Source organism: Schistocerca cancellata, chromosome 7, assembly GCF_023864275.1.
Source record: "Schistocerca cancellata isolate TAMUIC-IGC-003103 chromosome 7, iqSchCanc2.1, whole genome shotgun sequence".
NCBI lineage: Eukaryota > Metazoa > Arthropoda > Insecta > Orthoptera > Acrididae > Schistocerca > Schistocerca cancellata.
In genome coordinates, this window is record NC_064632.1 from 406,936,365 (window position 1) to 406,950,763 (window position 14,399).

Below are 14,399 nucleotides of genomic sequence, written 5' to 3' on the forward strand. Positions count from 1 at the left end.
ATACACATTGTGTGTCTTTAATACTTCCTTCTATATTCTCATACCGTTGATCACTGCTAATTCTTCCGCCTCTTACAACAAGTATCCCACCCCAAGTGCAAGAGGAATGTAGTCGAATGAAAGGGGGTAATTTTTAGAGGGATAGAGTAGGATTTGAAGGGCCAGAAGTAATGCATGACTTTTTCTGTTCAGGCAGCAAAATAAATGACGATGGCCGAAACAGAAATCTTGTCAATATCAAGAAAACCGTTCCCGAAAAAAGGGAAATATTTTAAAACTGAATGTAAATATAAGTATTAGGAAATCTTTTCTGAAAGTGACAAATCACCTGTTAGCTTCTGTCTCTGGTTCTTCAGCCGAAGTTTATTTCTGAAGGTATTTGTCTGTAGAATAGCTTTGTACGGAAAAGAAACGTGAACGATAAACGGTTCAAACAAGAACAGAACAGAAGCTTTTGAAATGTTTAGGAATACGTGGCAAACTAAAGTTTTTGATCACAAATTTGTTCACTCAAAACAATAACCCGTTTCAGTCGTTACGATCATCATCAGTCTGATTTCTCTCCTTAAACTTAGTAAATGAATCAAATAAAAATTTTTGCGTCTTTTTCTAAATTTAAGGAGATAGATCAATCTGATAATGATTCTACCGAAAGCGGTTACTGAATTGTATTAACAAGCTTTCATTCAAACACTGTTTTGGTTTCTACATATTCTTAATCATAGGATTTCTGTTACATTCAAGGTTATCACGTCACCCCATCATCTTGAAACGAAATGCGTTGAAGAATACTAGAGATAGGTGAATGTATCGGACAACTTAGGTAGTGCGAGGAAAAAATTGAACGAGGGCGAGTAAGACTCGTTCGCTGGTGGTTCCGTGGAAACATGTATCATCCATCCTGGAATCAAGAATCTCAACGATTTTTACCTGTTTCCGTTATTGATAATATCAAGATCTCGATCACGGGAATTCCAAGGCCATATCAAAATCTCTTCAGTAATTCCTCGGATTAGCACGGACATACAAAAAGAAGCGAGCAGGGGACTTCAGTTCGTATATGTAGATATAGAAGATTTAATAATATATTTTTTATTTACTTATTCAAACATCACTAAAACTTACATTTTATGTTTGCATGCAATGATGTTTACCTATTAAGCTTTTGACAGATGATGAATGCAGCGTATGCTCTAACAGATAAAAGACATTTTCTATGTAATATAGTTACAGTTTAACAATTTTCAGATTTTTTACTGCGCCCATGCTGTAAAACCTTTCTTCTTGCCAAATTTCATGTTTCTTTTTCAACGGGAAGTACTCTACAGATTTATTGAGTGAGTTTGCGACTATCAAAATTTGTGACATTAATTGCCGTATCTGTTTATTACATTGAATTAGAAGCTTAAAATGTTTACACTGCCAAGGGACTGCAGTCATTATTATGTGACATGAAGTTTATGTAACAAGCTGTTCGAGAGAAAAACGGTTTTTACAGACGATCAGACGAGCAGACAGATGGGTGTTAAGTGGCAAAAAAAAAAATATTTTTTCGTGTAAGTAATTACAAATTAATGATTTTCGGATTTTTCCCTTTACGTGTACTGAGAAAACTTCCTTCTTGCCCAATTTTATGATTATAGGACAACGGGAGATACCCTATACGTTTCAATGAGTATCAGATATGTGACATAAATAGCCGTATCTTTTGACTGAGTTGCCGGCCGCTGTGGCCGAGCGGTTCTGGGCGCTGCAGTCTGGAACCGCGCGACCGCTACGGTCGCAGGTTCGAATTCTGCCTCGGGCATGGATGTGTGTGATGTCCTTAGGTTTGTTAGGTTTAAGTAGTTCTAAGTTCTAGGGGACTGATGACCTCAGATGTTAAGTCCCATAGTGCTCAGAGCCATTTGAACTATTCTTTTTTGACTGAGTTGACTTACAAGCTTAAAATTTTTACACTGCCATGGGACCATAGGCCTTAACATGTAACATAAATTTGAACTTTGTTACGTCCACCCGTTGCTGAAAAATAGGGTTCTTAACAGTTGGACAGACAGACAGACAGACATACATACAGACTGGTTGAGAACAAAGGAACACGGTAAGGGTTTCGGTTTTAAAGATTGAGGCACATTTTCACTCAGGGGATTGTTTGGTATGAGAAATTCTAAAACGACAAGGAATAGTTGCTTTGCTAATGTAGTAGAAGGAAGCATAGGGGATAAAAACTGTAGGGGGACACCAAGACTTGACTACCAGTGGTCAGGTTGAAATGGATGTGTATTCCGGTTGTTATGCAGAGGTGAAGGGGCTTTCAAGGGATTGTCTACCGTAGTGAGCCAAATCAAACTTGTATTAAGACTGAAGATCACAACAACAACATATCCAGATAGTAAGTAAAGAACGACTGCTTAAATACCTGTTGCGTCCTGTAGTTGTCATCTTCTGTCTTCGAGCTCCCTACCGATGAATCGATGCGTAGAGAGCTATAACACATTCCTGGACTCCTCACGTTACTACAGCTTCTTAAAACTTCGTAAATAGGGTATTGCTGACGTTATCTTTAATCGTCTGTCAATTCAGGTTTTTTCTGCATCTCTGAGTCGCTCTTCCGCTAGGCAAGCAAACATATGATCATTTGCGTTGCCATTCTTTGTAGAAGTTCTTTATCCAACGTTATTCGTATTATGTAGATGTTCAGTATCCCCTGTTGTCGTATTTAGTACGCGCCCTACTCACTTTGTCGACTGACTACATTTTTACAGTGAACTGTTGTCTGCTATCTGCTCATTCCTCGACTGAGCCTACTTATTGATTGATCCTATGTATGTGTGAGCCATTTATATCCCCAGCTATTTGTATTATTTGACTGATTGCAAATATTGTGACAGTCGCTAACAAAACCTAAATTGTGCATGAATTTCATTTACATCAATCTACACATTTCGCCATTAAAATTGCTACACCAACAAGAAATGCAGATGATAAACGGGTATTCATTGGACAAATATATTATACTAGAACTGACATGTGATTACATTTTCACGCAATATTGGTGCATAGATCCTGAGAAATCACTACCCAGAACAACCACCTCTGGCCGTAATAACGGCATTGATACGCCTGAGCATTTAGTCAAACAGAGCTTGGATGGCGTGTACAGGTACAGCTGTCCATTCAGCTTCAACACGATACCACAGTTCATCAAGAGTAGTCACTGGCGTATTGTGACTAGCCAGTTGCTCGTCCACCATTGACCAGACGTTTTCAATTGGTGAGAGATCTGTAGAATGTGCTGGCCAGGGCAACAGTCGAACATTTTCTGTATCCAAAAAGGCCCTACAGGACCTGCAACATGCGATCGTGCATTATCCTGCTGAAATGTAGGGTTTCGCAAGGATCGAATGAAGGATAGAGCCACGGGTCGGAACACATCTGAAATGTAACGTCCACTGTTCAAAGTGCCGTCAATGCGAACAAGAGATGACCGAGACGTGTAACCAGTGGCACCCATACCATCATGCCGGGTGATACGGGAGTATGGCGATGAAGAATACACGCTTCCAATGTGCGTTCACCGCGATGTCGCCAAACACGGATGAGACCATCATGATGCTGTAAACAGAACCTGGATTCATCCGAAAAAATGACGTTTTCCCATTCGTGCACTCAGGTTCGTCGTTGAGTACACCATTGCAGGCGCTCCTGTCTGTGATGCAGCGTCAAGGGTAATCGCAGCCATGGTCTCCGAGCTGATAGTCGATGCTGCTGCAAACGTCGTCGAATTGTTCGTGCAGATGGTTGTTGTCTTGCAAACGTCCCCATCTGTTCACTCACGGATAGATACGTGGGTACACGATCCGTTACAGCCATACGGATAAGATGCCTGTCATCTCGACTGCTAGTGATACGAGGCCGTTGGGATCCGTATTACCCGCCGTATTACCCGCCTGAACCCACCGATTCCATATTCTGCTAACAATCATTGGATCTCGACCAACGCGAGCAGCAATGTCGCGATACTATAAACCGCAATTGCGATAGGCTACAATACGACCTTTATCAATGTCGGAAATGTGATGGTACGCATTTCTCCTCCTTACCTGAGGCATCACAACAACGTTTCCCAGGCAACGCCGGTCAACTGCTGTATGTGTATGAGAAATCGGTTGGAATCTTTCCTCATGTCGGCACGTTGTAGGTGTCGCCACCGGCGCCAAACTTGTGTGAATGCTCTGTAAAGCTAATCATTTGCATATCACAGCGTCTTCTTCCTATCGGTTAAATTTCGCGTCTGTAGCTCGTCATCTTCGTGGTGTAGTAGTTAATGTCCAGCAGTGTACTTCAACGTCTGTGGATGACCCTCCATCGAAGATAACACGCTACGTCCTCCCAACCGAGAAATTTTCAGTCTAGTCACTAGTCGTATGATAGCCCATATGTTTACAGATAACTGTACTGTTTTTTTTACGAACGTTGGTGTTGTACTGAGTCAGTTGCCTTTCGGCAGACAAAAATTATTAGTTTTCAAATGAACTTTACCAACAACCTACACTTTAAGATATCTTATTCTGAAAGCAAACAGTTTCGGTAATTCATTTTGCGATCTTTAGGCCCCATACGCTTGTTTCAAATCAACGAACTTATCGTACAGCGCCATAAAACTGGATATCGTGAATTCCAATCGTGCAGCTGATTCACACGAAAGTGCGACAGCAGTTCAACTCGTATAAATCAGTTGCACCAAGAATGGAAATCACGATATGGCGCTATGTTATATGTTCGTTGATTTGATAAAAGCGTCCGAAAGTGGTTGCTTTCAGAATAAAATAAAATATATTAAAGTGTGCGGCTGTTGGTAAAGTTTATTCAATTGAAAAGTACGTGCCAGTCGATGTCCCTGGCCGTAATGGACCAACACAGATTAATAATTATTACAAATTATTACGTCCACCTAATTATGTTGATCCGTCACTTTCACTATCTCACGTGAAAAATGAGAGAGCTAGATTTGACACTACGCACTTTATGGTAGCCGTGGTTGTTGGTATGAAAGAGGTTATATTGTCGACAAAACTCATGTTTGAGCTGAGATTATGTTCAGAGATTCTACAAAAGATTGATCACTTCTACTATCCTTCTTGTAGACGGAGACAAAGAGAACTATGTTTGTATTGCAAGAGGGATTGACAATAGAATTTAGTGTTCCTTCCGTAGCACAATGCAGCTGACGGAGACTACTTGAAGACTGCTGCCGAACTGAAACTGCACTTAAAAAGTGGAATCGCCTTAGTGTCTTCCTTCAACGATGTCACGAAATTTTCTTTGTTTTGAATTTCAAAACTTTTAGTGTATTAAATTTTCTCATAGCTTTGTAAGACACGTACAGTAGTAGTCTCTAGTTGTTAACTTATGTGCTGTTAACATTTTCAATCATAGTTCTTCAAAATAGCCTAAAGCTTATAGCTACTTTGTCGATAGCCACTTAAAGTAACATATGTATGCCCGGACATAAACGATAATTGAAACTATGGTCTAAGCTCGTATTGTTATTTCATTGAACTGTACATGATACGTGAATCTGACAGTTTACATTTGTTTCGCAGCACTAGGGCCCGTCTATAGCTTCGTCTGTGTTACTAGTGGAAAACTGACGATTTTCATAGGTTACATACGTTTGTTAACATTCTCTTCATCTGACTGCTTGAGAATTTTGTCATCCGACGTGTTGCGCTTCAATTATAATGTAAAATTGCCCATTGTGCAGTAGGTCGTGTTGTGCCAGTGGTAAACACTGTCTAAAATCAGGTAATGCTCGCGATAAGTAGTGATTTAAACTTACATTTTATGGCGAATAGATTAATTATCTCATACTTCAATTAAGCAGTTGCTGAGTTCTTGTATTAAGTGGACATAATTAACTTCTTACGTTGTATCATACACCTGTAGCTTAACTGTACGCCTAATTTAGTTACTTAGTTCAATTTTAAAGTTGCTCTTAAAAAGTGGAATAGCATTTATCTTTTCCTGTGTTGCAAAGCGTGTTAAGTGTAGATGTTGCCTGAGGGAAGACAGACAGGAAGTAGTTTAAGGGGATTTTTGTTTGGAGTTCCATTGGGGAGAGAGAAAGAGAGGGAATCGCTGAGAATGAGACAAAAATTTGCGAGCTTCAGGCGGAAGTGGAAAAGAACAAGGGACCCGTGTCAAAATAATAAGCAATGGCCCGAAGTTTTGTGTTTACAGTATCTAATACATTAGACTTGTTACCGGAAGCTGGAGAGGAGGAACCTTATCCAACTGTCACTGCAGGCTGCAAAAGACTTTTAGCAACGAAACCAAGCGTATGTAAGAAAATGAAAAGAAAGAAGGGTCTCGCTGCTATGTAGTACCCAAGAAAGGGTTGTAAATCACAAGGTACAATACAAGATCAGGGTACCAGATCACAAGTTTTGTGAAGACAAACTTTATTAGCGATATGCCGAAAGATAAACTGCTGTAAGGAGAATTTTGCAGCGCCAATATACTATATAATACTTTTTCCCAGTTTGTTGAAAGATCGTCTTTTATAACAGCTTGTGTAGTTTTATCATACTGTTAATTCTATTTACAAATGTCCTTCCTTGTTGGAGGTGAAATGTTATAGTAATGCCAAAATTCATCCTCCAAAGCAGATGTCGAGAAATTTAAATGAAAGCGCTACCTTGGTAGACAAATTCCCTTTGGGCCATTCACGTTCAGATTTCTGTCGTTTCCCCAAATCTATTACGCGAATGATATGATGGTTCCTTTGCCCAGTTCGAACCTGAGGGCCATCTGTAATGACAGAATCATCAACGGAACGTTCAACTATTGCCATTCTTCCCAAACTGACTTCATTTTTAAATTCACTACACCATATGACCTTGTGTCCAATAATACCCAACTTCCCAATAGCTGACACGGTGCGTTTGTTCCACTCTAGCTGTGGAATGCTCATGAGCACGCTAAGGATATTACTTCACAACTTCAAAACGCACAGTTTCAGGTGATGTATGGTTAGTTAATACTCAGTTTACAGTTCAATAGCTATAATCATCTGTCAGAAAGTCTGCCATCTGAAACAAACTATTTTTCGCCGTACCAACCAAAACCAAACTGATTTTACCAAACGTATGTAATGCAATTCAAACGGAAGAATGTGACATACAATAGCATATTTACAAAATTCAAAATAATTATTTCCTATCTTGAAGATTATGCATCATACATCAAACCCAGCTAAGCTACCCAAAAATTGTTATTTCCCTTATTCCTGATAGCTTAAGAGCTAGATGTTAACACACCTTGTTCCTACCCAAGAAGACGATTAGAGAAAGAAAATATAGTTAAGCGTTCTTTAACTATTATTAATTTAAACTTCTTTCTACTCTTTCTGGTGCCAGTAGCTAGAGCTGTGCATTACATGTTCTTTTAAACTATTTCTAGTGTATCAAGCAGGCATACTATCCCCCTCCCCCCAAACTTTGACCGTAGACAACTACTTTCTCTCGATGATTATAAGTTCATTGTAAGCCTATCTTCAGAATTATTAAAATTATGACAAAAGGATCACTACCTTCTGTTAGTTTGACTTCACAAGGAAAAAGTAAAGGTAAATAAGTCAGATTTAAAACAACAATAACTTTATTGTCGTTTAATTTATTTACAAAAAATTATCAAAATATGACGCTTAAAATTATATTAGATTAACAGTCTTCAGTTACAATAGAACTATTTCTTACTTGCATTGGACAAATAGAAATTCATTACGTTTAATAGTTACTAGCTGCATGATGATGTCTTGTATGAGCTATAATAATTAGAACAAATGCCCAAAACACTTAAAGCGATGGAGCATAATAATCCACGTAAATTTACACTTAAAGGTTAATTGTACAAATTCCTTACAGGTGACAATAATAAATACGTTATTTGAGCAAAACTGTCACTATGAAAGCATGAAATGCACAGAATGATGTCTTTCAGTAATCTCTTTTTTGGCAGTGATGAAAGTGCGTTTAATAATTAGCACAAACGAATAAATTAGTTGTTTCGCTGGGAATGGTGAGTCTGTGACAGGCCTGGGTGTTTGCTGCCTACCAGCTGAGGACGCCGGGCACGTACTTGTCGATGAGGCTCTGGTAGTACGGCTTCAGCTTCTCAATGTCGGGCATCTGGTCGCTCTTCGAGTAGAGGTCGTATTTGCTGCAATGGAGAAGGTTAATTTTAAAAATGCTGTTGTAAAGCATTTTAATTAGATTCTGTAAATCTACTGTCACAAAAGGTAAGGGAGTTTTGTGTCTTGAACACATACCGAAATATAATTTTATGAAAGATTTCAGTCAGATATTTTGATGCGCGACCTCTGAAGGAAGATGTGTAGTAGCTTGCAGCATAAACATATTATTTCTACGAAGGCAGCTGCCTTATCTGCAAGATTCGATGCAGCAATACAAGAGACGAATACCAGACCAAAACGGTCATTTTCAAACGATTGAAAGCAATAACTGAGCATTATCGTCGAAATACTTTCAGATTATTAGCTGCCATATTGTTCTGATCGATGAGGTATTTCACTGGACACGAGTTTCGCAGAACGGTACTTTAAGCCCCAGCCACAAAACATAATGTGTGTTCACGTTCGGAGTATGGTGTTATAATTTATATAATAAGAAAATCCGCTTCAGTGCCAGTAAAATCTTATTTATTGCTCGACCGGTTTCGAAGCCTCAACTTTTGTCTTCAGGTGCCACCAAGTAATTATGGGAACATAAACGTGTGGCAATCGGGCCAGTCAGTCATAGGGTTGGTGGGGGGGGGGGGGGTGAGGGGGGGGGTGTCATAACCATACCAAACAAAAGCCTCAAGGACCAGCAACCAGACCGCCCGTCTGGCCAGCACGATACGCAAGTTAATGTTACTTTGTGGCACCTGAAGATGAAGTTTTAGGTTTAGAAAGCGGTCGTGCAATAAATAAAAAATTACTGGCAACTGAAGTGAACTTCTTTGTTGTATAAATATGTTCCTCAGTTTCCGATGTTCGCCTGACCAAATATTTTTTGTTATAATGTGTGGCAATCAATAAGGTGTTTGGATGCAAAGTGGCACTCACCCTCAGAACGCTACATTTCGAAAGAACAGTTAAACTCATGCTCAGTAAGTAACTTGATAGCCCTTAAAAAGGACATTTAGGCTGAAAGCAAGACGCGTGATTGAGAACAAACTGAATGTGCCAGGGACAGTATCAGCCTTGACACAAGTAAGCCGATAACTTCCGATTTAATATATGGTTGCGTTATACCATTCAAGAAACCGTGTCTAATTTTTTTTTTCGTTGTATACTTCAAGTAATTCGTAGTGAACACTGTGATTAACATGTTTCTTCCTCAGACTTACTTGAACTCTAGGACCCATTTCAGGGTTTCCATGTCTTCCTCGTTGCAGAGGTGCATGTAGTCGCCAGACGAGTGCCACGGGTAGAAGGAGTGGAAGCGGATGATCTTGTGGCCCATCTCCGGCAGTTTGGAGCCGTTGTGCTTCAGCAGGCGGTAGACGTACTCGTCGTGTCCCCAGGCCATCAGCACGTTGTCCAGGCCGCAGTTGGGAGAGTACATTCCGTACTTTGTACTGTAAGATTGCAATGTTTTCTAAGTTTGTTACGCACTAGAAGCGTTTCATACTGCGTGAACAAGTGACTAGTTTCTCGACGGAAAAGAAACGTCACAATGACCATAAAATTCCTCTATTTTTGCATGAATGTTTCCTTACTTGTACTTGGGGTTGTAGGTGTCCGGATTGTCGTGGAAAGTTGTGTTTCTGTAGACAATGGAGTCCGCCCAAGCGCAGCCAACGGGGAAAGTGTCTCCAGTAACGGCCCACTGCGGCTCGTCGTAGAACGCCATTATCTGGAACAATAGGTTTACTTCAGCATTCATGTCTCCTGAATCAGTACTTCACTGTTATTACATTAATAACCCTTATTACGTTTTACTGAGCGGCACGAATCATGCTTTATGCAAACGAGTCGAACGTCTGAATTATGCAAAAAAGTATCCATTAGTAAACAAAATTCTTTCTCATGTTACTTACATTTTAAGAAATATTGTAACACGCTACGTTTCATCTCGTCTCGAACAAAAGTCTAGTGGAATCGGCCTGTGTCTGCCCTTGAGTTCGGATTATTTCCTCTAATATTCAGATAAATATGCAAATTGTTGGCATAGATGTCACGCAGATTTTACAGTGATACTGCAGATACTTTTATATGTGATACCTTAATATTTTCACACGTTAGTGTGTTGGTTGTTTTTACTCTTCGTCAAGCAGTCTTCCCACATTATTCACTACCTGACGTTTCCTGCACGATAATAACTGCACCACCAAATTGACTACGCCTGCTCGTATAGACTATCCGTTTTCCGTCCACTTGTCACGGTTCAGCACCTGACTTACTGCCCAGCGGAAATTAAGCATTAAAGACTTCCCATTGTCACATATACCTTGGAGGTTCTAACCAACCTAAAACATACTACTCCTAATAATTATAATTATTAGTCTACAAGTGACGTAAATACTAATGTAATATTGTTCAATATTCCGTCCTCAATCACCAAAGGAAATATTTGCTCTTATACCTGTTACGGCCTTTATAATAATATACAGTGCCCCACCAGTATTTTTGCAAGAAAATTTTCGTTATGACTGGTATTTAAATAATAAGTAAACGGATCCTTTCATTTAAATTCATTCAACCTTGAGTACTTGGTGATACATTGTCTGTTGTACTAACCAAATATAACAGTCTTTTTTCTTCCTTCAACGAAGCTTTACCTTCGTTTGACATGGATTTCGGCTCGTAAGTCCCTTTCTAAGTTCACAAGTGACTGCCATCTTCGAATTTAGTTGTGATAGTGTCCCAACCAGTATTTTTGCAAGAAACATTCAGTTAGGATTGTTATTTAAGTAACAAGGAACGGATCCTTTCATTTTAATTCATTCAACTACTTGGTGAGACATTCTATATTGTACTAACCAAATGTAACAGTCTTTTGCCTTGTTTCAACAAAGCTTCACATTCGTGTGACATGGATTTCGTGTTGTGAATCCCTTTCCAAGTTCAAAAGTGGCTACCATCTTTGGAATTAGCTCTGTACTAGAAAATGGGCTTGCAACCTGAAACTTATGTCTTACGAGAATAGATTTTTGTCAAGCAAGACAAAAAAGTATGTAGTTTACTTCATACAAAACATATCTATTAATCCCTTCATCTGTAGAAAGGACCTCCAGGATACAATAACTCGTCTTAAAGAAGACCAGTTAGTTGTGTTCGTTTGAGCTCACCTTGCCCATGTCATGAAGCAGTCCTGTCAGCTGGAGCCAGTCGCAGTCCGGGTGGTCCTCGCGAATGCGCTCCGCCGTCTGGAAGGCGTGCACGATGTTGGGCACGTCGACGTCGGGGTCACTCTGGTCCAGCATGCCGCTCAGCCTCTCCAGCGTGTCCATGATGGGCGCGCGGAACTTGTCGAACTTCAGCCACTTCGCATGCTGTTCTGTAAGATAGACGACATATCCGTAAGAGTAAGAGCACGGCAACCAGCAATCAGGAATAATTCGCAGCAATTCTGGTTGCGCAGAGCGGACTTACTCTTGACGAAGTCGACGGTCTGGTACTTGTGCATGTCGTAGTAGAGCTTGCGGACCCGCTCCTTGATGGGGTCCGTGTCGTCGATGGTGTAGTCCCTGAACTGGGCGATCGGTTTCCCCGCGTGGATGGGTTCCGGCCGCAGGATCTCCGAAGGGTCGATCAGAGGACGGTTCTGGAAAAAATATTATTACATTGCAACTTACAGACCTGCTCAGCACAGTGCAGGATTATTAAAGTATTGGCATTCAGTACAAGGTGAGCTCAAATTTCGAACATGTCATCCATATAGAGTGTGAACGCGAGTGTATGGCCTTTGAAAAAGACAAGACCTATCATTCCTCCACTCTTCCCTGTTCCGTCTGCCGCCAGTACCTGTGGATCAACAAAGAAATTTACGATTCAGCGACCCGTTGATGATGGAGTCCCTAGACACTGATAACTTCTCGGGTTAGAGAAGCAGAGGAGGCTAAAGCGATTTGGGAAACAAAGGATAAACGGATGTCGAGCGTGCAAACCACTAGACCGGAAAATTCTTAACGATGTTATTAGCATCTCATGGCCCGCATCTCGTGGTCGTGCGGTAGCGTTCTCGCTTCCCACGCCCGGGTTCCCGGGTTCGATTCCCGGCGGGGTCAGGGATTTTCTCTGCCTCGTGATGGCTGGGTGTTGTGTGCTGTCCTTAGGTTAGTTAGGTTTAAGTAGTTCTAAGTTCTAGGGGACTGATGACCATAGATGTTAAGTCCCTTAGTGCTCAGAGCCATTTGAACCATTTTGAGCATCTCACTATCCAGTAGCCAAACAGACCTTTGCAGTGTCTACTTGCCTAATGACCCGTTTAAAACCACTCACATGAAATCTTGTCAACTTTTCACTGTATGGCGCTACTCTTAACCCATTTTTAACTATTCTCATTATTGAAATCGTAGACTTGCTATCCCTAGACTTTATTTCCGAGTAAAACTATTCGTACAGAGAGACATTCCTGTCCACATCGTTGAACGCTTCTCTACATTTCCCAACAATTTCCTGCTCGCTTATGTCCTGAAAAAGTATCTGAGCAACAACGAAAGGCGATTAACACGTAAATTTTCTTGTGTTCTAACTCTCTGACCCACATGAGTTCAAGTAATAGAAACACTCAAAAACCGTAAAACTAGAACAGTGCTTGTTTAGACGATAGCGAAGGTTTACAGGAGGCCTTACGGCAGGTAGCTACAACAACTATGCGAGAAATACTTCTTTCCGGCTACAAAGTATGGTTTTGTGCCAAGTAACCCATCCCTGATTCGTTAAGTGTAATTTTTCGCCACTGGATACGTCACTGTAATTACTTTACCTATTCCGTGCCGTTGTTCCATGATCCGATGGATTTCTTTGAAAACTATACGATTTTTCTCTACCTCCAGAGGAAATTCTCGAAAGGGCTTGTAGCTTCTGTGAAGATCTGATTCACACTATGGCTCGCTTCTGAAAAGCGTGGCATTTCCAGCCGCGAAGGTTTCTACAAACCATACCTTCAAGATCGACAGTACAGATCAGTCAGCGACAAATATCGTCAAGTATGTTGGTTCAAAAATCACAGCCGATGACTCACTCGTTGACGAAATCATAAACCGTGTCAGCAATGTATTTCTTAAACGGCGGACTGGTGTGCCGTGTGGTAATAGGACCCCGGACCAACGCAAGTCTAAAATATTCCGCTCTGCTGTCCGCCCTGTTGCCTGGGATACGATGCAGAATGTTGGGCGGTAGCAAAGAAAGTAGACCAATGACATTCTACACTGAGAACCAAAGTTATTCGTTGGATTCCTGGTCTGACAATTCTTCATCATGTGACCAATGATAAATTCGCATATGGTACTTATCTTTGAGAAACTGAGGGAACGACGTCTACAACGGAACGGACAAATACTTCGAGAAGAACAGGAAAAAACAACAAATCGCAGGATTTCGCTGAAAGTCGACGGTAAACAACCCGTTGGACGATCGGGGCAACGATGACCGGATACCTCCCACATAAAGACAGCAAGTCTCGAGCCTAACCAAGCACATTACGCACTGAGACACAGAACGTGATGGGCGACCACTCTACATGGCAGCAGTAACGCTGAGAAAGAAGAGGAATGAATCTGTCAGTCAGCAGCGCAATGTTATGAAACTTCTTTAACAAATTAAAACTGAGTGCTGGTCGGCGCTCGAACTCGGCCCCTCGACTTTCTTAGGCAGTGCTCTTTCTGACGGAGCGACACTTAATAGTTGGGTCCGTAAGAGAGTTGCCTGCTAAGGGTCTGGGTTCGAATCCCCGGCCAGCAGATACTTTAACCCGTCATAAGTTCCGTTAATGAACTGGCAGCGAAAGCGGCAGCAGTAGTAGCAGTGGCGGCAGCAGATATTCACCATGACTTTGGCAGACGCCATGGTGCTGGTCGATGTGATGCCACGAGCTCTCGAGACGTCGCGACGCTGTGCCGTGGCCACTGGGCCGGCCCAATATATAGGCGGCGCCGTTATCTGTCACACTGCGGCGTCCGCACGTGATGTCGTCAGCCCGTCTCGTGACGTTCGCGCGAGCTCGACACACTCCCTCGCTTCCTGCGACCTCTGGCACAGTTACGAATCCCACAGTACAATATTGCAGAACTTGTTTTCATGTTTGTTTCGCTAACGTTGCTGTTCCTCTCCTACGACCTTGAACGGTCCACTAGGACACTCCGGTGTACTAAGGGGACGTCCATTA

At 41.4% G+C, this 14,399-nt stretch overlaps 1 protein-coding gene across 3 annotated transcripts in view; it reads right to left on the reverse strand.

Annotated features, from left to right (window-relative positions):
- LOC126092128 (inositol oxygenase-like) overlaps window positions 1-14,130 on the reverse strand; it is an 88,506-nt gene extending 74,376 nt beyond the window's left edge. Inside the window, exons 1-6 of one of the 3 annotated variants that reach the window (XM_049907573.1) lie at window positions 14,060-14,130; window positions 11,663-11,834; window positions 11,359-11,567; window positions 9,787-9,923; window positions 9,415-9,645; window positions 7,671-8,223 (exon numbers count right to left, since the gene is read on the reverse strand). In XM_049907573.1, the coding sequence (XP_049763530.1) occupies window positions 8,115-8,223; window positions 9,415-9,645; window positions 9,787-9,923; window positions 11,359-11,567; window positions 11,663-11,834; window positions 14,060-14,080 (879 nt within the window). In that variant the 5' untranslated portion in view covers window positions 14,081-14,130 and the 3' untranslated portion in view covers window positions 7,671-8,114. Of the gene's footprint in view, window positions 1-7,670; window positions 8,224-9,414; window positions 9,646-9,786; window positions 9,924-11,358; window positions 11,568-11,662; window positions 11,835-14,059 lie in introns of those variants that run through there. The other 2 variants (XM_049907569.1, XM_049907570.1) reach the window with 2 other exon arrangements.
- Window positions 14,131-14,399: the final 269 nt, after the last annotated feature.